At 36.1% G+C, this 24,240-nt stretch overlaps 1 protein-coding gene across 1 annotated transcript in view; it reads right to left on the bottom strand.

Annotated features, from left to right (window-relative positions):
* KIF21A (kinesin family member 21A) overlaps positions 1–24,240 on the bottom strand; it is a 129,439-nt gene that overhangs the window by 24,048 nt on the left and 81,151 nt on the right. The window contains exons 12-25 of the mRNA XM_087814728.1: positions 14,792–14,882; positions 14,373–14,490; positions 13,774–13,962; positions 13,157–13,356; positions 11,731–11,838; positions 8,617–8,685; positions 8,307–8,521; positions 8,004–8,157; positions 7,298–7,492; positions 6,792–6,893; positions 5,834–5,999; positions 5,328–5,348; positions 456–516; positions 27–81 (exon numbers count right to left, since the gene is read on the bottom strand). Of these exons, the coding sequence (XP_087670854.1) occupies positions 27–81; positions 456–516; positions 5,328–5,348; positions 5,834–5,999; positions 6,792–6,893; positions 7,298–7,492; positions 8,004–8,157; positions 8,307–8,521; positions 8,617–8,685; positions 11,731–11,838; positions 13,157–13,356; positions 13,774–13,962; positions 14,373–14,490; positions 14,792–14,882 (1,744 nt within the window). The remainder of the gene's footprint in view (positions 1–26; positions 82–455; positions 517–5,327; positions 5,349–5,833; positions 6,000–6,791; positions 6,894–7,297; positions 7,493–8,003; positions 8,158–8,306; positions 8,522–8,616; positions 8,686–11,730; positions 11,839–13,156; positions 13,357–13,773; positions 13,963–14,372; positions 14,491–14,791; positions 14,883–24,240) is intronic.

Raw genomic sequence — 24,240 nt, 5'->3', positions numbered from 1 at the left:
TACCTAGCATTTTCAATACCCCGTACCTTATTTTTAGGTTTCATTTCACCACAAAGCTTCATCAGGTCTGAAGACAGCGTGCTATATGCAAATAAATAAGCACAGGATTAAAAGGGAACTTACTATAAAAACTGCACGTCCTATATGTTTACAACTACGGAAAGAACTGTATATGTCTAGCTATGGGAAACAAAGAGAGACAATTTAAAATAAAAATGAACTACTTTTAAAAATGTTCACTTTCCTTACTTAAATATTCCAGTATTTTTACTTTAAAATTTGTAAACTTATGACTGAGTCTGGTTTCCATATTACCATTTCTAGTGCTATTCACTTAGCCATAAAATTCAAAATTATTTGTTTCATAAGGATCATTGTTTGAAGCAACAAGATAAAAGTATTAAAAATATTACAGAAACAAATAAAATCTATTAAGTTCCCAAGGGTTCTCTTACCTTCCTTCTGATCCTGGGCTGTTTAAAGGTGCATCCTCATCAGTACTATCCTCTAAATTTTCTATTAAAAAAAAAAAAAAAAAAGATGTCCAAAATGTAAGTATCATCCACATGTTGCGATTTGAATGATGATTGCAATCCCTATGCTACAATAAACATCAGCCCAAGGTTCAATATGGGCACTTTGGTTTTAGTAACTGAATCAAAATAGAAATATAGGAAAGTATTTCTAAGAAAATCCTTTAATTGTATGTCCGATGGTGAGAGAAAAAACACGTGTTCAAAATGGGAAAACCACAAGTTTGATAAAACATAGAACGACATTCATAGGATGGAACTGAAATCATGTATTTATCAGAGCATGTATAATTAAAAATTTTTTCAGAGTATGTATTTATCCCACGCGATCCAAATTTTTGAAAACCCACTGAGTAAAATATAAGATTGAGGTAAATGCTTCATGAGCTCCCTTTACTAAGCCAACTTCAAAAACTATGTGTGAACACACTCGCTGTGCTTCACTGGTATGCCAACTTACTTTACTTTTTTATCACCACAAGTGCTGCAGTTTTCCATTTTTCAAAATTTACTTTTATTTATTGACATATTTTTAAATTTTTTAAAATTTTTCAGTTACAGTTGACATTCAATATTCTATTAGTTTCAGGAATACAGCCTAGTGGTCAGACATGTATATTCCTTTACTTTTATTTTCCCTTTCAAGTAGAGAGAGTGTGGGTGTTGTGTGGGTATCCAGATGTTACACATCAGCATGCAGCTCATTCACGTGTACACAAAAGACAAAAACAATGGGTTTGCATGCAATGGTTTCATAAATGAATACAAATAAGCCACTGCTATTGCAGAACACCCCTAGCAGGCTAGTGAGAGAAGAAAAAGGCAAACAAACAAAATGAGTAGGAAGCCAGTAAATAAAACAGCCATTGGACGTGAGCTGCTTAAAATGTCAGTGAGCCCATAACACAGGTGCAGGTTTTAAAAACAAACACGTTGTACTATTAACTCATTCCACAAAACTAAAGGCAGCATTATAAGTAACATAGATTAACAAAACTAAATGAGTCGTTCGTTCCCTTTTAGCTTTTAATTTTATATCGTACCAGTGGGTTGCGCACATAAGTCAACAAATTCCTTTCTCTGACGTTCTCTTTCTTCCTTGCTGTTCAGCAGATACAACAGACTGTTCAGGAATACTTGACACTTGATAGTATTATCTAGAAAGGGGTTCATCTAGGATCCATACAAGGGAGTTTATTTTCTGAAGTGAAGAAAATAGTGGTCCTGAAGGCAATGTGTCTCTCAAAGTCCACCCTTAGAGGGAGGCTCAAGGACCTGCTGCACAGACAGGATAATTGAATGCTAAGGTGACTGAATTAGTTGATAAATAGGGGTTATAAAGAAATGACAAACCTAGCCCTTGTTTTCCCATATATAAAAGTGGGCTAATATTGGATAGTTCTTGTAGGGAGAAACCAGTTAGAATGTTAAACGTCATATGAGCACTTGGTAAAAGCTACTTAGCTCCTGCTTATGCACGTAGTATGCCTTATTTAGAGATAACTATGTTTTGACATCACCAACCTGGCCAGAGGTTAGAGGTGTCACCCAGATAGTCACCAAATCAGACCCCTCTTCAGGACTGAGCTTAGTATGAGCACTACAGTCCTCTGGGCTGCAGGACACACCATCACCTCACTGTCACACTCTCAACTCTAATGAGACCATAAATCCAGCCCAACACCAGCTTCTTTTCTCACCACATAATCGCAGCTAAAGGCAGAGGCTTATAACTCCCAAATGCCTTAGAGGTCATTCATATAAATGCAAAGTTGCACAATCTCACTTCACTGGAAGCTAACCAAGTATTTTGTAAGTGTTTTCTTTAAGTCACTTTTTTAAAGTTATATAAAAAGTGGTGTACAGAAAAAGAGTTAACCTGGCAGCCCAGAGACTGCTATCCTTAGAAAGGTCTGCTTGTGAGGTTGGACTTTTCCCGGCATCTAGAAAATTGGCTGGCAGAGGGGCCCCGGTCACCGGTTAACTGATGAGAGTAGATCATTGTACCTAGAATTTGTGCAAACAATATGGCTTATGCCAAACTCCCACTTTCCTTCTGAGAGTCTGGAACCCGAGTGTATACTGGACAGCGGGTATCCATGTCCACAGTAAAACCCTGGTGCTGTCTGATGCATCTCCCTGGGCATAAACACTGCACACATGTTGCTGCACTTTCATCCCAGGGAGGAAAAGTACATTCTGTGAATCTCTTGTGGGAGGGAGAAACATAAGGAGCCTGGGCATGGACTCCTCCAGACTCCTCTGTGTCTTCTCCCCTTATGACACAGCTGTGTATCCTTCCCATTCTCATGAATCTTCGCTGTGAATATAATACTGCGAGCCCCATGAGTCTTCCAGCAAATATCCAAAGATAGGATACTAACATAGGTAGGGGAAAGAGATGGGAAAATACAGGTGTTCTTCAAAAACGACAAGCCTATTAGCATGAGGTATTGGCCCTGGTTCACCCTCTAGCCTTATGTTCCCTCATTCTGTGCCATGTACCAGGGCACCAATCTGCTTGAAGACCTCGTGCACACAATATTGTGGCTAAATATTATGCTTTAGCTCCATAACTGCCGAGAGTCACTCTGCTCTGGCGCTCCTTCCACCTTGTCTTTTGCCTGGCGAACTCTTTTTCTTCCTTTATGTTTCTGCTCAAATGTCACCTCCTCTGGGAAGCCTTCACTGACTCATTCTTATTGGGCAGTCCTATTCTGTGTTCTCATAGTGTGTATATATATATATATATAGTGAGGTATATATATACACACACACCTCAACCACTGCCCTCACTTAATGTATCATAATCTTTTCATGGTCTCCCACCCTCAGCAAGGCTGCAAGGCCATAAGGGCAAAGTTTCGTGTATTATTCATCTCTTTGAATCCCAGAACTCCACCCAATGCTTGAAATAACATTGGTGCTAAATAAATAGGGTTTTTTTGGTTTTGGTTTTGGTCTGGTTTGAGTTGGGTGGGTTTTGGTTTTTTTTAGCAATCTATATATGACTGTCTAGCTTCTGTGGATTTCACTTTCATTTTTTTTCTCCTTCTGTACTTTTCCTCCAAGCACCTCTGGGCTAGCTGTATGGCCCCCATACCCAGGGCAAATTTCTGCAATAAGACATAGGTTACATCAGTTACTGCTTCTGAGCCCTCTTCAAGCTACAGATAATTGAAAGTCATTTGAAAGTTGTGAGAAAGTAACACTGCTCATCAAATTAGCAGCTTAATATTTTCTGCACAAAAGGACATCAGAGAGGACATTGCATTTTTCTTCCAAAGTAAAAGAGGTCATGGACTTAAATAAGAATTTACTTATTACTGTAAGTTGAGCCACTAGGAAAAAGGGAAAAGAAGAGTTAGCAGAGGAAGAACAGAAGCAGGAAAAGAAATACACTGGTAACACATGGAATGGCAAAACTTCCTGTTACAATCCAGAAACGTAGGCAGCCTTGGTTAGGAGATAACCATATCCTACTTTTTCCACCTGTACTTGTTACAGCTTGAGAGCAGCTTAAAAGTAGTAGCCTTTCCGTATCTATATTACGCAGCTGATCTCAAAGGAATTCTACACCTTGAGATTAACATGAAGTATAAATGTTGTAAAAATCATATGGCTCATGTATTTTACTTGTGTAACATCATTTAAAATAAATTCAGATTCATAGAGTATGTTTATTCTAGTGACAAAGAGAGGTAATTGCATGCAATATTTCAGTTATATTCCTCTCCTTTAAGTAAAAGCACTTAGAAAATTTGGACCAGTGTATGATTAGAAAACAGAAAGTTCAGGCCAGATTTTATTTAATTAAATTTAATTAAATAAAAACTGCTCCAGCTCAGCTGGTCATGGCTCAGTGGTTGAGCATCGACCTAGGATCCAGGAGATTGGGGTTTGATTCCCGGTCAGGGCATAAGCCCAGGTTGTGGGCTGCAGCCGATCAATGACTCTCTCATCATTGATGTTTCTCTCTCTCTCTCCTTCTCCCTTCCTCTCTCTGAAATCAATAAAGAGATATTTTTTTAAAAAACTGCTCCAAAATAAGCATTCAGAAAAATTGCAAATAATAAAATTGCCCTGATACTCCTGGTCCTTTGTGTGTATGATCACTAAGAGGAGCAGAGATATTACTGATGGGTGGGTGTAGTTCATGTGAATGCCGTAGTGGCAACGGAAAAAGGTTCAAAATCTCTAAATGCAATGATCACTAAAGCTTCTTCTAACTTAAAAGTATGTTATGATTTCAAGTATTGTTTCAATTGGTTCATATAAAATCCTTGGATGGTTTTATTCAATTTATAATATTAAAATATATGTGCTTAATTCTATAAAATTAAGAATAGCCGAGAATCTAGCAAACATATACCAAAGGCAAATATACACCAAAGATGTATGCCAAAGAAAGTTATTTATGAGGTTAAAACAACATATGTAAGTTAACAGATATTTTTAAAAATTAAAAAGAAATATGTACTCCACTTTTTTTTCCTACAAGAAAGAGAAAGAAGGGCTTACAAAATAGGAGCCACAATTGCAGTTCAAATAATAAAAGAAAAAAATTAACTGAAGCATACTTCTTTAACTACCTTAAGAATTTTAAATCAAGAATGTATAAGAAAGACAAAAGACTTAGTATGTTTGTGGTCGTGGATACATTTCAAAAAAGATCATGCAAAAAATAGTGGTTGCCAATAAACATTTTAAAAATAAGATGTACCACAATTAGTGCACATGAACAATTAGTAATTCATGCAGCTGTAGGGTACACAGAAAGCTAAACATACTTACCTAATGGTACGCTATCTAGATCTGTGTAAATAACAGCAAAAAGGAAACAAAAAGCAATACTCCAATCAAAACAGATCCAATGTTAAGAACTCCCACATAAAACAAGATTATGGTACCATTTATAAGATACGTAGAATAGATGCCATAACAGAAACTTATTAATTTTTTAAGGCAGTTAGATATGCAGAATCAGGTAACGACAGTTGCCTAGTATTATAAATAATTTAAATAACCAATTCAGAAACTTGGTTGATGATCTTTATCCATAAAAACTAACTGCTTTATAAGGTTAAGTAAGCCTTTTTAAGTTGGTAATCATTTCTTGGAATGACAGTAGTTACATTCCCCCAAATTTATACATGCAAATTAAAGAAGGAATAATTAATAAAAGCATAAATAAATATAGCATCTATTCAGTCAAGCTATAGGGGGAAGAGGTAGAGTACAGCATACTCAAAGAGCAACATTACCATGCAACTATTTCACTAAAACTTAGTCCCAGTTACCTTGCAAAGCATGGCCTAGTAAAGCGTCTAGCTCAGGATTTAACTCTGCTTTCTCTTTCAACATGTGGAATAAGAGCTGGTTTTGCGTAGCACTGGTTATTTCCGTCTGTTTAAGGCGACCTTCAAGTACTTTAATTTGGGCCTCTTTCTGCGCAGCCTGAAGACCCTGTAACAACAAAAATGTAAATAAAACTATCTTAGGTCATACAAAACAGAATCTGCCATACAAAAATTTGCATCAAATAGCAAATGTATAGCATCTATGGATTTTGACATCAGATAAAACTTGATTCATCTCAGCTCCTCCACTTACTAGCGTGGTGACCTTGAGCAAATTACCTTATCTTCCTGATTCTCGGTTTAATCATACACAAATGACATGAATAATACCCACTTCCTAGCACTTGTGAAGGTCAAGTAAGAGAACACAACATAAAGGGTCTAGGCACAACCCCAACATGAGAAAAAAATGAGTCAGGAATCATTATCACCTTCAACCTTCAGGCAGAAGTTTCTTACAGGTGACAGATCAATGCATCCAGTCAAAGAGGATGGGAATGCAGAAACTTAGGCAGCCTCGGTTAGGAGATTTTTTTCCTTTCTGATTTTACTTTTCTGAGTTGTAAAGAATAAATATTCGACCAAAGTTAGGATACCAAATTTCTTTGCAACTCAGGAGATTTTTTTTTAATTTTTTCCTTTGTTAAAGCAAAAAAGGAATTAATTATTCTCAAAGTTGTTTCTCTGTTCTAACATACAAACACAATAAATGACAAGTTAATGAACTTGATCTACATATCGCTGCCTTTTCTTAACTCTAAAAAAAGGTAAAAGGAATACTTTCTAATTAAAATGAATCTTCCCCCTTACCACAAAGGAAAGGGTCACTGGAAAAAGATAAACAAAACTACAATGAATTAATCAAAACTTAGGTTTTCAGTAATAGTATAGATCTTACCTTATTGATGCCCATTGACAGGAAGTGACCCAGCAGGTACCGGGCTTCTGTAAGCGTGCAAGCATTGATGACTGCAGTGACATCCAGTGTTTCTCCCTCTTCCTACATCAAACCAGCAGATGATGCAACATTACTTTGAGGTAATTGTATTTAAACAGAAGGCCAAAGTCTATTGTTTCATGTATTTATTTGATAGTATTAGGTTAGCTAATGGGACTCCTCAGAAGAGTGTCAAATATAATCTCTACACCAAGAAATATATGGTCTAGCTGGAAATATAAGATACAAAGTAGATTAATAAATGATATATGTCTTTGAAAAAAATAAATAATATTACAAAATGAGCAGAGATATCTGGAGAGCAGGCAGGGAGCAGTATGCATACAAAACCTAAGAATCATATTAAACTAATAAAAAGAAAATCCCTTCATATAAAAATTCAAAATGCTTTTAATAATAAAAAATACTTTTTAGTAAGGCATTAAACATTTTTTTAAATAGCAAACCTTTGCTTCTTCCATCTGCATGATGTTGGCTTGACAATCAGAAATGCTGTCATTGATGTAATCTATATTAGCGGTTAATGACTCCATCTCCTCATTGATGTTAGCCACGTTTTTATCTCCCTCTCCGCTCTCCTTGACTATCTTTTCCCTTCTTTTTGAAAGTTTCTCTCTTCTTTTTGTGAGCTCTTCCCGTTGCTATTGAGAAAAGAGGTTTGATTTTAAGAAATGATGTGCACCTAGGACCTTGAGAACATTATGCTAAGTGAAATAAGTGAGTCACAGAAGGACAAATACTGAAGGATTCCACTTATACGAGGTACGTAAAAGAGTTGAACTCATAGAAGCGGTAAGTGGAATGGTGGGTGCCAGGGGCTGAGGAAGGCAGGATATGGGGAGTTGCTGATCACTGGGTATAAAGTTTCAGTTATACAAGATAAGTAAGTTCTGGAGATCTGCTGTACAACATTGAGCTGATAGTTAACAATACTGTGCAATACACTTAAAAATGTGTTAAGAAAATAGATGTCATGTTACCTGTTCTTACCACAATTTTTAAAAAAGGATGTTCCTCTATTCACAACACAATGCAATCAAAACTCACTGCAGAAAACCTCGATAGGTATTAAATTTACCCAAGGAACAAACTTGAAAAACTGAAAGTTCACAGCCAGCTAAGGGAGAGCACGCCCACTTTCTGTTCCCGCACCTTGAGGAGTCTGTTCATGTCGGCTTCCATATTGGAAATCGTCATTTTCTGCATGATGATGTCGGTGACCCTGCGCTCGAGGAGCTGCCACTTCATGCGCGCCGTCTTGGAAGTAAACACTCGGCCACTCAATCCTTTCCTCTGATATATTTTTCTATAATCATATAAAAATGGACAAATATAACTACTTATATGCTTATTTGATTGTGCACTAGCAAACAATACGCTGATTTTAAATCAAGTCCAACATTCAGTAATAATGGCACAAAGATTACGTTAGGAGAATGGAAGAATCATGTTGACCTGGTTCCATTTGCTGTGGGCATTGGTAAGGCCTGGACTCTCGCCACAGGAATTCTCATTTTCTGCTGAGCCCCTGCCCTGGATGCATCTGTTTCTACAGCAGCTGCACTAGAACCCGTGTCCTGAACAGGGGTGTCAGATGAGCTCAGCTTCCGAGTGACCTTCCCAGCCACTTTATCCGACATGGGTCTTACTTGCCGACGAAGAGCTGTCACCTGAAATAGCAATAGAGATGGACTCATTCTCTTAGTCTATAGAAATACATAATTTATCTCAAAGCCAGAATGGTTCTTCCAAATGGCCAACTTGCCTCTTCGGTTTTGCGACGGAGAACCACTTCTTGGTTTCTTTTTTGGGCTTCCAGAAGTCTGAGTTGATGCTATAAAGTAATATTGAATACGTTAAAATAGTAAACTGGAAGATGCAATACTTCCTACTCTTACATTGACATATTCCCCATCCACCTGGGAACTGTAAGAGTTAGCAAAATCTGAGCTAACAACCACCTTGCATTCATTATTACAGATACAGATCTTTTATTCCAAGAAACACAAATGCATATTGATAAAGCCATCTTGCTCTGAAAAATGAAAAGCTATCTCTGTGACACATACTTTTATTTAACTTACTATATACAAGTACTTTTCAAAATCCTTTACAAATATTCTCATTTCATTTTTATTAGATATTTTGCTTTGCTGGCTGAGGCACACACAGGAAGAAACACAGCTTAGAATATTTTCAATAGACGGACCTTACAATATAAACATTAATTTCAAACTCTGTTTTAAATATGGGGAGAACATAAATTAATTGTATTAACACTTTCTCATAATTTTGAAAATGTTGGGAAAAGTAAACTGACAATAAAACATGTTAGTATTGGATATCAATTTGTTTCTAGGTATTCAATATGATAAAGACAATTAATTATGGATTTCTTTAACCATTTCATAGGACTATAATTTAGGAAAGAACTTTGGATTAAAAAAACATAGATCCTAATTCTGGTTCTGTCATTTATTCAACTCTATGATTCTGGGAAAAGCTTAGGAATTGAACTTGATCACAAACATCCTTTCTAGGACTTAAATTATGTGATGTAACAACTCCTCATGTTCTGGATCCCAAATTCAAATAGATCATCTCATGCTTAGGCATATTCCTGTGTCATCAGATGAGAATTCTTAGAGAAAAAGATTCTGTCTTATCACTGCCATATTTTACTGTCTACAATAATGATTGACATAGAAGCAAAGTTAATAAATATTTTTAAATGAACAAATTACCAAATATTAAAATTAACATGTTGTTTGAAACTTGATACTACATTAAATTAATTCCTATTAGAAGTCAAATCTCAAGCTCATTCATATTTTTGGTCTGGTGTGCAAAGTACTTGATTCTCTAAAGGTTCAAAGATGAGTATAACAAGAAACAGACAAGAAACAGCTTAGAAAAGAGGTCAACATGCACACAAAGCAACAAACAAAAAATGGAGGAGTCTGAATGTTAGCTTCGTATGTGATTAGCCGGCCTCACATCTTTATAATAGAATATCACGTCATCTATGATCATATGTGGTGGATAATATTCCCAAGGTTAATTGTTCAATATTGATCTCTCTCTATCCAATATGAATTAGTAATAAAGAAAGAAATAACATATATTGTAAGACAATTGTTCCTGTCATCCAAAAGTTTTCATTAAAAACAAAATAAATAGTCAAAAATGTAAATAGCCCAAGGTCTGTCAACTGAAGAACGGTAAACAAAATGTGCTCTAGCCACACAGCCCTAAAAAGGAATGAACTACTAATACAGGCTATCACAGGAAGAAACCTTGAAAACATCTTACTAAATGAAAGCCAGAAACAAAAGGCTACATATTGTATTATTCCACTTAAACACAATGTCCAGAACAGACAAATCCAGAGAGGAAATAAAGTGGATCAGTGGCTGTCTGGGGCCAGGAAGAGGGTGGAATGGGAGTGACTGCCAGTGGGTGTAAGGTTTCTTTTTGGTGTGATGAAAATGTTCTGGAATTAGATGGTGGTGATTGTTGCACAATTTTGTAAATATACTAAAAACTTGAATTGTACAGTTTAAAAGAGTAGGTTTTTATCTAAAAAAAAAACCCACAAAACAACAAAAAAACAAAAAACCAGATGGGAAAAAAGAGAAGAGGCAATCTATTAGAATGCCCTTCTACTTGATTTCAGTAATAAAATAATAGCATAAAAACGTTCAAAACTGTACAGGAATTGAAAGTGACAAAATATATGGATTATTAAAACACTGATATGCTGGGGGGGAGAGGGGAATAAATAAAGCCATAAATATGGGAATCAGCTGGCTAAATATTTACTTTTTTACCTCACTGCTCTGTCTTCTCCACCTCCTTAAATTTCCTCTTTACCTCCCAAAGTAGATTTCTATGTTCTGAAATAGGCTATATGCTCATATTTTTCTCCAAGGAAGATTTAGAAAAAGTTGAGGAGAAACCAAAAAAAAGGAACAAAGGCTGAAACCTAGCCAACAATGGGAAAAAGTACGTGATGACCTCTTTTTTTAAGGAAAAAAAGTCATAAATGAAATAACTATATTTTCAAAAATTTGGAAAGAAAAAACCCACATCAACTATAACCTGCAACCCTAACACAAGTACAGCTAGCACGTTGGGATATAGCCTTCATATAGCCTTCATAAAAATTTCCCTCGTTTTAATCAAGCATGCATATATGAAATGTTACCTTACCCTTAATGTTAAATTACAGTCATTTTTAACTTTACTATGTGGTTTCCAAACTCTAATTATTAATGAATGAATAACAAGCTCTTAAATGAGATGGACTATAATTTATTTATCTATTCCCCTACTGCCAAGCATCTTGGTTGTTTTTACCTTTTTCACTATTGAGAATGACCTTAAAGTGAAGATCTTTAACACACAGCAATTTTTCTTATTTTAGAATGTTTTCTTAGTGTGAGCTCATGGAAGTAGAATTCTTGAGTACAAGAATATGAACATTTTTGAATCTCTTAATAAAGCCTCTTCGGGTGAAGCCTGGTTATTATTCCAGGAACATTTCTAAGAATCTGTAGTGATGAAACTGTCTTTGGAACTGTCCTACAACTGCTCTCTTATATAACAGTTCCTTGATCTCCCTAGAGGTAACCAGTTGTTCTTTGCCATTTTCTTCCATTTAGCCTTCAACAAAATTTATAATATTATAGTGTTTTTCATAAACTTTTATATTGAATAACTAGAATCCACATACTATAAAACACCATATAAAATTAGTGCTTATTGTCCTTAGCCTGTCTTTCATAGTTACAGTTATCAGGAAATTTTCTTGCACTTATTAAACAATTTTGTCCAATGCACAACAGTCATATATAACTGAGTGTTAAAGTCCACTCACGTCTCTTTTACGTTGGTCTTTTTTCAGCTGAGCAATCTCTCTGTTTCTTCTAGACTCTGTCAACCTGGCTTTTTCTTGTTCTTCTTTCATTTGTTTCATTAGGCGAACCTAAAAAAATAGGTAAATATATCTATTGGAATTCCTCGTCACAGCATTCATTAAACAAGCCGCAGGTACAAAAGTAAGTTCTGAGAATTCTGAAATTTAACATGGAAATGTGGAGTTTTGCTGCATTTCAAATGGTCAGTTCTTATTTTTGTGGAATATATTTTTATTTCTAATACATTTATAACATGCTTCTATCAAATTGCTTAGTGCTCTATGCTTTTCATATTCAGTGCTCAGTTATTCTATGAATGAATGTTTGGTACTTATCACCAGAAGCTGTGTGACCTTGAGCGAGTTAATTAACCTCTTTAGGTTTGGGTTTTCTCCCACACAAAATGGAGATAATAGTTCTATGGCATTGAACTATTATTATGAGAATTCATTGAGTTAATATCTCTACAGTGTTTATAACAGTATCTGGCATATAGTAAGCATCCAATAATTTTAGCTATTGTTGTCATCAGCAAATACACAACATAATAACCTACTTCCTAAATCATTTCTACATTTGCTATCTTAAGGAAGCAACATTAGTTTTTATGCCAAATGTTAATAACTGATCCCACAACAAAAACAGGTAACAGATCATGAGTCATGTACTCTCTTTGGTCAAAGGAAGTAAAATGTGTACTTTTGGCCCGGCCGGGTGTGGCTCAGCGGTTGAGCGTCGACCTAAGATCCAGGCAATTGGGGTTCGATTCCCAGTCAGGGCACATGCCCAGGTTGCGGGCTCCATCCCCAGTTGGGGGCGTGCAGGAGGCAGCAGATCAATGACTCTCTCATCATTGATGTTTCTATCTCTCTCTCTCCTTCTCCTTTCCTCTCTCTGAAATCAATAAAGATATTTTTTAAAAAAAGTGTACTTTTGTATGCGTGGGAATGATAAACAGCAAATTCATGATAGTTGTTACCTCTTGGGGAAAGCAGAGTATGATCAGGAAGGAATATCAAGGTGGCTTTGTGTCTATCTGCAACGTTTAATATCTTAAACTAGGATAGTGGACATAGTGTTCATTATGTTACTATCTTTTCAAATGTTTGAAACGTTTTATCCTTTTGTTAACCTTGTGCCTAAGAGGAGAAATATCCATCAAAGTCCAAGAAGCCCTGTTGGCCACATTGCTTTTCAGCTACTCTGAAGAAAGGCTTTGATAATGGGCGACTACAGGAAACACTGCTAATTGCCCCGAGGAAGTGCATCATTCGTAAGACACGGTTACCTTTTATTGACTATGGAAAGAACCACAATAATTATTTTTTGTCCCAAATGGCACCAGCATCTTCAACATCAGACTTTAATGGAAAATATAATCAATACCTTTGTTTTTTTCATTTCCATCACATCCTGCTGCAATTTCTTCAACTGCTTTTCATATTGAGACTGATTTTTAAGCAACCTCGCATGCTCCTTCTGAGCTGTCTGAAGTCTCTGCAGTTCTTTATTCATGGCTTGGAGTTTCTTCTCATACTCAGACCTAACCTTTTTGGCCTTTTCTTCTGAGTAAGATTCCACTGAGCCTAAACGATCAAAGGTGATATTTGTGTTTGTGAGACACGGATTTTTATTTCACAGATTCACGACTCGTGGCCTTAGAGAAGGGCAACCTCCCAGCCTCCAACCAGGGTGTCTCTGAGTCTCGCTCTCTTTTACGATCTACTTCTTAACTTGTTCTACAATTATCGAAGTCTTCTTTATTGCGAAAATGTTGCCGGCATAAATCAAAGACATTAAAACAATTAACTACAGCTTCAGACGAAATAATCAAATAGCCTGGACAGGCACCAGAATGAAATAAACAAAATAAACAAGACTTCACATACGAGACACGTTTACTGTGGCCTCTAATATAATTTTTCTTTTCTGAAGGAAGAGAGGGCAAACGTCCACGTGGAGGACTCAGCCTGAACCGCCGTTGGAGTGAGAGTCGTCCTCACCTAAGTTCTGAAGCACCTGGTCCCTTTCCAGCTGCGTGTCCCGGATTTTATGCTGCAGCATCATCAGCTTCTCCTCATATTGCTTTTTCAGCGTCTGCAGTCTCTTCTGGCTGTTCTCCAGCTCGTCAATCAGCTTTTGCTTGATTGCGATTTCGCAAGTAATGTTCGCTAAGTCTGCTTGGTAATTGGCTGTTGACGAAAGAAGAAGATAAGAGGACTGGGGTGGACCAACTGAGTATAATTCTGCCTCCCAAGCAAGGGCGGGAAAACCATCCCACCCACCCAGGGATTTGCTTAGAAGGTACCAAAAAAAAAAAAGTTCTAGATAAAACAAAAACTAAAATAGCTGAACCAGATAAACAAGTGTTCACGTTGATCAGGGACAACAGATTGATCAGGGACAACAGGTGACATTATTTGTCCCAAATAGGACTGGAGGCCGCCAGCGACCAAACCCCCCGGGGGAGGTGGCACGAGCCTTGAAGGTCAGCGTCCCAGGGGCCGTTGTCAGCGGGGACAGAGGGGGAAAGCTGACTCCATGGTCCTGCCTCGCACGGTCCCCCCAGCGCAGCTCTGTCCTGGAACCCCAGGGCACGCACCTTTCTCGTCTGAATCGGAGTCGGACTCGTCGGAGCTGTCGCCCCCGTCCAGGTCATCCTCCTCCTCCTCCTCCTCCTCTTCCTCCTCCTCGTGGTCACTCCCTTCTTGATTTTCTTCCTAAAACGTGGTTCGTGGCCACGAAGAGCACAGTTGTGGGGAAGCAAACCAGAGCCCTCTTTAGGAGAGGCTGCTGCAACGCCCTGACCCCTCCAGACACACACACAGGGCGCCCTCCCAGCCCACAGAAACGAGGGCGGCTGCTATTTTCAGCTCATGTGTCTTTCTCAAGAAAGCAGTTTAGAAAGGATGCATGACGGCCGTGTTTCTTTCCCACGAGCAGGTTAGTGCCGCGACGGCCGCCAGGAGCCCCCTGAGCCAGGGACCAACCTCCATCTAGGAGCTCGTCTCCCACCCTTACCGCCTCCAGGGCGCTGTTCTCTCTCTCCGAAATGCCCTTCTCTTCTCTCTTCTCTTGGTCGGTGTCTGCATTTTCCTCCTTCCCGGCCACACTTTAAAAAAAGGAACAGAAGGGTACGGCGTTGAAGCAGAGAGGAAAACGGCCCAAGTTTTCCTTTCAGATTTTTAAACATCATCAGTAATTTGGGAAAACAAACTAGAAGCGCTGATCATTCTACTGACCAAAGTTATCGTGTCTGATGTTGCAGAGGAAAATAGAAATCGCCGGTCCACCAGCGGTATAGTGATTTATATTAATGAAGGGGAAACTTATGTTCCAGAAACACTGAGGAACAGGTTCTACCCTGGAGCGTGAGACAGCTGAGAACTGGCCACAGTAACAGCCAATTAACTAGCATGTACGCAATGGAAATTCAAAGGAAATCAAAATAAATACTTTGGCTTTCTCACCTTTATATTTCTAAAACTTTTCTCATCTAAATACAAGGATACAAAAACTGCTTTTTTATCGATGTCCTAATACATTTAAGAATAAATTTAAAGATCCAGAATAAAATCTTGCCTATAGTAAATTTGTCTACACTGGCTGCCCCCTTCAGTGTTCAGGTCTCCTCGGGTAACATAACACGTGATGCTTTTTTCCGAGGCCACACCCACAGCACAGGTGTGTTTCTGACAATCTCACAGAAGTGGGTCTCTGTACATCAAAACTCTCTGAAGTTGAGCCTGACCTCTGAGTGAATAGGAAGTTTCGGGGTCTGACACAAGAGTCATCATACAAACAGAAGCCTCCTCTCAACAGTCACGTCAGTTAATGGGTATAACTAAAATGGGTCAGCTCAGCCCTGGCAGCCCTGAGGAAAAGAGAAGACTCTATAGGGTGCAAAGTTTTTGGACTTAAATCACTGGACCCTTCTAGGGGTTAAGCAATCATAATCAATTATGCACAGAAGTCACACTTCTGCACACCAGACCCATACGTTTAATCAAGCTAAGTAATACTAAGCAGGTGAACTTTAAAAGAATGTAAATGTAAAAAGTGTCCTCTTGTGCTACAGTAACATTTTCAAATTACTAAGAATAAAAAGAAGACTCGAATAAGGCAATATTCTCCAAATAAAATCCCCCCTAGAATGAGTTTAAAATCTCTATCAGAATAATGTTATAACAGCTATTTGCTACATTAAATAATTGCCCTAATAAATGGATTTGTTTTCAGAGTCTAGACTAAAATTTTAATCTTATTTAGGCTCTGTTATTATCATTAAACTTGAATGTTTGACTGTAGGTACTAATTATCACCAATATTTTTGTACTCAGACAAGATAAATTATAATGCATTTTTCAGAGTTTTTAATTTATGTTTACTTAGGGATTATCTCTTTAGTTTCTCTCTTCCCCACTCGACTACAAGCCTCACGAGGGCAGGGGTCATGTCTGTTTGCCTCAGACTTATATTCCTAGAACCCAGAGGATGTGCACAATAAATGTGCAGTAAGTATTAAATACATTAATCCCTGTGCCCGTTATGAGCACCTCCATTTGGCAACTCTTCCTATGTGTCACACACACTGATTATGTTTCAGTGGTGATTGAAAGATGCCTAAAGATGCATGGAAGACAGCGTATCTCTAGTGTGAGGGAAAACTAGCAGTAGGAATATCAACAAAACAATCTTCACTGGAAAGGAATCAAGTAAATTATAGCAGGGGTCCATGAGTGTTGTTAAATCATTTTGTTAGGGGACGATACTGAATATACTGAATGCCTGTCTGACATCACGTGTACTGTGGTAGGACTGCTGATTTTCCACCACTACGCAGTTCAAGCTGAAAATCTAGGAGGAAACTCCCCCTTCATCCAATCATTCCCTTTAAAGGTCATACCTTACACTGCAACAGTGCTACACTTGAGATATAGGACTGAGGTTAAGGGCTAGGAAAGGAGAATGTGTTAGGAAAGGTATCTCCCATTAGCATCCCCCATTCCTTCACCTGTGCTGTCTCCCTTCCTCACCTGCAACTGTTGCAGCAAATAATTATCATATTGTTGGTTCCTTCATTATTTCAAATTCTAACCCAATCTTTTCTTCAGGTTTATAGCCAAACAACCACTTTATTCCAGACCCTTGAGCAAATACACCCTCTCCTTCCCTCCAGTATCCAGTTTAACAAATGTTACTTTTTACCTAAGTTAATTCATGTTATATGCTATTTGTGCCAATTCTGACAGAAAAATCAACATTGGTAATTTTACATTATTAATTTACCTTTATAAATCACTTAACCTTTTAAAATACAAATTGATACTTTATAATTATTATAGTTCAAATATTCACATTTTCCTCGATAAAGTGGAGCAAATTATTACCTAAAATAACCATCTAAGCAGCAATGGAAGATATTTAAGTCTGCACTTTACATAGAATCAGAATCTTGGAGCTGGAAGGAACACTAGTTAGCTCATGTGGTTTAACCCCTTTCACATTTGACAACCAGTGTCAACATTTTTGTTGACAACCAAAAAAGAAACTGTGGCCTGGATAAGTTAATCCACTCAAGGGGACCAAAACCAGGTGTCGAGACTCCCGGGCCAGTATTCTAGAATCCTGTGCTGGAAGTTCAGTCTACAGACAGGGAAGCACCAGTATCACCCAGGAGCTGTTAGATATGCAGAATCTCAGGCTCTGCCTCAGTCCTACTGAACCAGAATGGTCATGTCATCACACTCCCCAGGTGATACGGATGCATATTCATGTTCCAGAAGCCCTGGCCTAGGGCATCAAAGTGCTCTGCTTTTGCTCTCTTTTACCGATGATACAAAAGTTGGAAGCAAACTATTCACTAACTATATTTAAAGGACTTAAATATTTTAAGGTAGAAAACTTCTTCCACACACTACTTTAATATGTATCTTATTTTCAAAAATAGAAGCAATTTCACATTTTTTTAAGCCCTTAATTTAATTCCAATGATAATCATAATGTCCTAGATATATACTAATCAGGTGAGTTCTAGTATGACTCAGACAATTAGAATTATATTCTAATTACAGAATACTTTAAGTTATAGAACTATAGAAATTTTAGAATAGTACATAATGTGTAGGATATAATGGTGAAATGTAAATTATTAAATAATTTCAAGAAACTATAGTTTTTAAGCTTTCATATTTAAAGTAAGATATTTGTGTACCTGATTGTTACACAGTAAACATTCTCAAAAGGCTTATTTTAAGAGATGAAATTTCTAAAGCAGTGCTTCTAAAATACATACATATTATTAAAACCAGTTTATTTTCTTAATCAACAACCATAATTCTTAATGAGTAAAATGCAAGCGCTTATTATATAAAGAAAAGTGCTTCTAAATTTTGCTCAAACTCCAAATGGAAAAAAACAAAGATATATTGTTTTTGATGCTGACTTCAAACACATCTTAAAACATTTGTTTTCCTAAGCCAACCTTAAAAATGCTTTGTAAATTTTATGTGTAGTAAGGCCACAGTTTCCTTTTGCTTTGTTGTGATTTTAATGCTGTTGTTTTAACAAAGATTACACTGAATAAGGAAGAGAGAAGAGAGCCCATCCATGACTTAGCATGGATGCAACAAAATGTCAATTCCCACCCAACTAACAATTCCCAGTTCGCTCACAAGTTTCTGAAAGATACCTTCTGAAAGTCAAATGGGGTTTGGGGCTCATTTTTCTAACCTAAAAAAGTAAGTCACCTTCATAATTATGATAGTTTATGATGAAATCACATGAAATTGCCTGAATTTTAATTCATGTAACTAGTCAGGATTTTCTACTTAAAAAGTATTTTCAAAACTATATTTGGTACTTTTAATCTTACAAAATCATCATTCCTTTTAAGAGCACCAAGCTAATCTAGTCTGAAACAATCTATAATTCTATAACACATTTCCTTTTGAATGGCAACTAAGTATTTAAATGACATTTTAATTAAAAAAAAAAAACCTGGGAAATATTCCAACCTTCTTTCTTCTCGATTGCTTTCCTCAAGTTTCTGTAGCCTTCAAAATCACGAGGCACAGTGTTGGAAGGCCAAGCCAATGAAGGACAAACCAGACAGTAAAAAGCGAGAGTGATAAGAAGGTAAAAATGAAACATGAGCTTGAAGACTTTAAAATAAATTTTAAAAGATATCATCAAAGGACAATACACAGTAAAAAGGCAATACATTTTGTATGAATAAAAAGTAAGTAGAAAAACAAGCAGCATTGTATCTAAGAAGAATATACAGACTATCAGTTGAAATTATTTAGCAATAAAATGTAAAGTCTCAATTTATATAAGTAGTAGGAGTGTTTGGATGACATTGCTTTTTTTAATCTGAAATGGATCAATTTTCTCAGTTTCCCACAAAAGCCTACTTTCAATGATATCCTCTGCCCTTTAAACCTTACAGAAGACCTCTTTATGACATCATTAAAAGAACTCCAAAAAGTAATGCCTTTATACCATAATATGAAATTACCATTAATACTACATACTAGAATACTACTTTTAAAACGTGTTTTCTATTTTAATATACTACATGTGAACATCACAACATCCAAAAAAAATTCTATTTAAAAATTATACATGAAATGGTATTACAGTAAAATGAATATGGTTGTTATGGTATCAGTGAAAAACTGTAATTTTATTAATTAAAAATTAAAATGTCATAATAGCGCTGTACTAATTATTAAAAATTAACTATCAAGAGGACATCTAAGGCAAAGGTGTCAATAAAATGGGAAATGTAGTACTTTCCATTAGTAAGATTATATTTCAATCAGGAAAGCATTAAAAAATTATAAATATGTTCTTAAAGGCTTTGAAGTAAATTTAAAGAATATTAGATAGGCAGAATTGGGCATCTTTACTCAATGGAATGTACTGAATACCAATATTTGTCATGAAGACAAAAAGATAGATATGCTAGGCTCTGAAGAAGCATACAGCAATCTTGATACAGCCCACTTCTTCCCAGAATTCCAAAACATTTTTCAGAATCATCAATATTTTAAAATGAAGAGACTGAGTCTTAGATAGGAATTAAATTATCAAGTCAGTTCTGGTTTTAATTTTGTAACATATGTGCTCACAAGTGATTTTTTTATCTGTTGGCCTGTGATTGTTTTTCTTACATACTTATAATACTGCTATTACAAGAAGAGGCTAGCAATCTTTCTGAGAAAAAAAGTCAACAGAGTGACATTCACCAGGGATCAAAGGTCCGGTATAATGACCAAAAAAGGAAAGGAAAGCCATCGGCTAAAAAATCTGCGTGTTTCTAGAGTTTCAACCTGACACCACGAAATACAAATATAATGCAGTCTGATGAATAAGTGAAGCTTGTTTGTTACAGTGCAAGTCATTTAAAGCTAGATATCCAAAAACACAGGGATAAATGTGTGAATCGTAGATTGTCTTTATCCATATACACAAAAAATGCAAAAATACTTAATTTCTAATCCAGGCTTATACTGATGATAATGAACTACAATGTGGTTCAAAAGACATGGTTCATTGGCAAACAGACCAAATTTTCTGTTTTCAATATGAAGAATTTTTGTTTGCCTTATTCAAGAAACTCATATTAAAATCTATGGGTGATATGAGCTAATAAGTAGTTAAACTTTAGATGCCTTCCCAATTGCCGTTTTTTTTAAAAGCTTTGCAATCAATAGTTCAAAAATACAGTGGAAGGTCAGAGAAATAAACTACCCGACACTGCTCCATAATTTAAAGGAATTTAGCTGTTATTTTATTGAGCTCCATTACAATACTTCTATATGACGGGGGCTGGGGGCAGGCAGAGAGGCAGGTGCGAATCTTGCCATCCATTCTAAAATGTTTACGTAACTGAAAAGCAGGCAGTATATTCTATTCCGTGACCCTCCCTTATTTTCTTATACTCTTTTATTTTCTTACTATCTACACCTACTTTACAGATCTACAGAAAGGGTGGAGGAACAAACATTATGATGCCACATATTAGCTCTTGGTTGTAGCTGTGATAAAGACTTTGGTACCAGAGAGGGTGTAACTTTTGTGTAAAACAGGATTTACAACATCCACCTTAAACACAAAAGCCACTCACCTAAAAACGACCCATTTGCTGCTCTTCTTACCAACACTGAGAATGTCAGAGGCCTTGTAGCCACTGAAACCAAAAACTAACAGCACAAAACAAAGTAAATTAAAAGACATGGAGCTTCTAAAGAATTTGTGGATTTACTGGGGGAGGAAAGAAAGCAGCTACGAGAACCAAGACGGCCTAGGAATGCTGAACCCAAAGGTTAAGCCCCTGACGGGTTTGGAAACTCTCAGCCCAAAGGGAGTAAAAATAAATTCTTTCCTACATGACTTGATTTTTTTTCTTGATGGGGTTGTTGCCCCAAATTTTAGTATTTGGATTAATGTTTCCCTCTTTTAAAATTAGAGACATCCCTAGAAAAGGCAGCTTACTGGTTATAAGTCATTTCCACTGGCCTGAGTTCCTTTTGTCAGATGGCTTTGCTCCCAAGTTTGAATTTAAAGAGATAAGAAAGCAGATGATTTTGAAATTGGGAGTAGTTTGGAGTAGGGTAGACTTACATAAGAACTGCCTGCATAACAGACAGGGGATCAAGCCAGCACAAGGACCCAGAAAGTCAGTACAGGGGAACAAGAAAAAATGACTCAGGCAGAGGTTCACATTTCCCCCCCGCAAAGGCTGGCTACACCCATGAAAACAAAAACTTCTTTCCCCTTCTCTGCCTTTTCTTACTCCCTTCTGAATTGCTTTTACCCCACTATAAAATGGGTAAAAATCACCTTTTGTGAGTTGGGAAACCTGGAAGCTATGTATTTATAACACATTCTAGAGAAAAATTAGTCCAAGTTCCAAACACTATTTCATTGAATGTACTGTATATATAAGGTTGAGGCAGAACCCCCAAATTTTGTATGGTCTCTCTGATAAAATAAAAAAACAATAAATAATAAAAATAAAATAAAATAAAATAAAAAATAAAATAATAAAAAATAAAATAAAATAAAATAAAATAAATAAAATAATAAATATGAGGCATGTAACGTAACTCAACCAAAATCAATGTATCCAAAGAGGAGCTATCACTTCTAAGGATGGAAGGCTAATCACTAACTTCAGTAAACCTGGTGTCATTCTTAACGCTTCTGGAAATCTTTGTTCATTATTTGTTTCAACCTGTAGCAAACCCTTTGGCTAAAATGAGAGCTTACCTGCATTTTTAAAATAGGAATTTTACCTACAGGTAAAAGTTATTTGGATCTACAGCTTAAAGTTATTGATGATGAACAAAATCTTTATCAAGCTGAGTAAAATAGTATTGGTTTTCATTTTTTAATCCACAATAAAGTTTAAATGGTGTGATAAAAAAATATATATTACATTTAACATATTGACATTTGTGGTAAATTCATAAACTGGTTCTAAAAGCTTTTACAGTTATACAGTCTATGGCACACATTTTTTTCTACATTCACACTACATTATATGTATCAGTTTTACAAAGACACACTATAGCATGTGTGTGAAAATGCTTTATAAAGCATTTTTTTTTAAAAACGCCACATAGGCATTATTAATTTTTAGTAAGTGTTAATTTGTTTTTCTAATTCTAAGCTATCTTGCACTTTTTTCACAGAAGATTAAAGTAACATTTCTCAATTTACCTTATCAGTCTTGTTTTTCCCTCAGAAATTTTTTAAATCTCATATCACTTTTTACTAGGAATAGCTTTTTTTTTTTTTTTTTACTTGTATTTTTATGTTTAAATCCAGTTGTTCGGTGAGTTCTTCTAGGTATTAAATTTGCTATTATTTTTCTCTTCATAATTATTACATCTAAAAAAAACCACTGAAACAGTCATAATTTGTCACTTTGAAATAACTGTTTTATTTAATGTTTTTTATCTTGAAATGGTTATGAGTTCTATAGTAAAGCAACAGAGACAAATCTTAACAATAAAATTTTTTCCTTGAATACTATTTTATCCATCAAAATGCTTACAACCCTGCATTGTCACAAAAATAACCTGCATCAGTTTTAATTTGGGGTATCTATGATCACTACAAGAATAGATCCCTATACTTCTATTGGGATCCCTATCTTTTTTCATTGTTCATATCCAACAGGTGATATGGTAACATTTCTAAATTTAACTCAGAAGGAAAGAGCAGAACCAGCTCATAACCTTGAGAAATGTACCCTGGATTATACTTACTATTCATGAACACAAACCACCTAAACCTTTAAAAACAAGTCATAACCCTTGACATGTTGACCAACTACAGAATGGAATTTTATAAGTAAATGGTAAGTCATGTGCATAAGTCTCATTTTATTGGGTCACCCTGGTTTCAATAATTCTATGATCATTATTTCAGTTTTAATTGCCCTGCATGGGAGGGAACCATTATCTATTTCTTAATGCTGCCATACTCAGCCATCCACGAAAAACATGAGCTAAGACATTAGTATGTTAAGAATGCAGTTTCAATTGCAGTGCCTCCTAACCACAGATGTGTAACTCCTAGTTTTAATTATTTTAATCATTCCTTTTTAACTCAAGGACACAGAGCAGAGTTAATATGAAGAATTTTACCTCCAATAACGTTGACCAACTGCTTTGTTGTTGTTTTTCATGAAAGAAATGCCTGGTTGCCTACATAAATTTCTAAATAAACTGAGCAAAGCAGTAGGTAGACTAAACGTCAATAATTCTGCAAAGTGCGCCCCTGTAACAAACCATTTGACAAATAAGATAGCTTTGCCTCCTTTTGAATATCTAGCCAAAAATGCTTAAAATTAATTGGACTGGCAAGTTCAAAATATATTTGACTGCACCATAGAATCCATATGTAAACATGTAAAGAATTTATGAGTATTTAACCACACATTTGTGGTTAAATTTGTGGTCAAATTTTTATTTTTCTCCTCTTCTTTGCACCCAGTTGATTTCAGGAGGGGATGTTATCAGGATGCAAGGAAAAGAAAGCCTAGGACAGTGGTGAAAAGCTGAGTAACTCCTTGTTGGAAGATTCAGATGATCAATAACATTCACATAATCAAATTGGAAGCCCTGCAGAAAATACTTAAGAAACCAAATAATATTAAATGACAGCCTGATGGATTAGTTTAGCCTTTAGTTAAACTAATCTAGACAGGAATTGGAATGGATCCATGAGACTATGTAATTGCATTAGAAAATGGGGGGGGGGGGATGAAAACACTGAGTCATAATGGTACAGCAAGCTCTGCAGAAAAGAAAGATGAGTGGAATGCAAAAGCAGCTATTTGAAGAAATAATAAAATAGTCTCTAATAGTAATTTTACTTCGTCATAGTCTAAATAAAATTCATTACCATAATATTACAATTAAACTTTTTTTACATACAAGTAGAGATAAACT

This window comes from Miniopterus natalensis, chromosome 2 (assembly GCF_054644295.1).
Source record: "Miniopterus natalensis isolate mMinNat1 chromosome 2, mMinNat1.hap1, whole genome shotgun sequence".
NCBI lineage: Eukaryota > Metazoa > Chordata > Mammalia > Chiroptera > Miniopteridae > Miniopterus > Miniopterus natalensis.
This window is presented reverse-complemented; position numbering and strand designations above follow the sequence as displayed.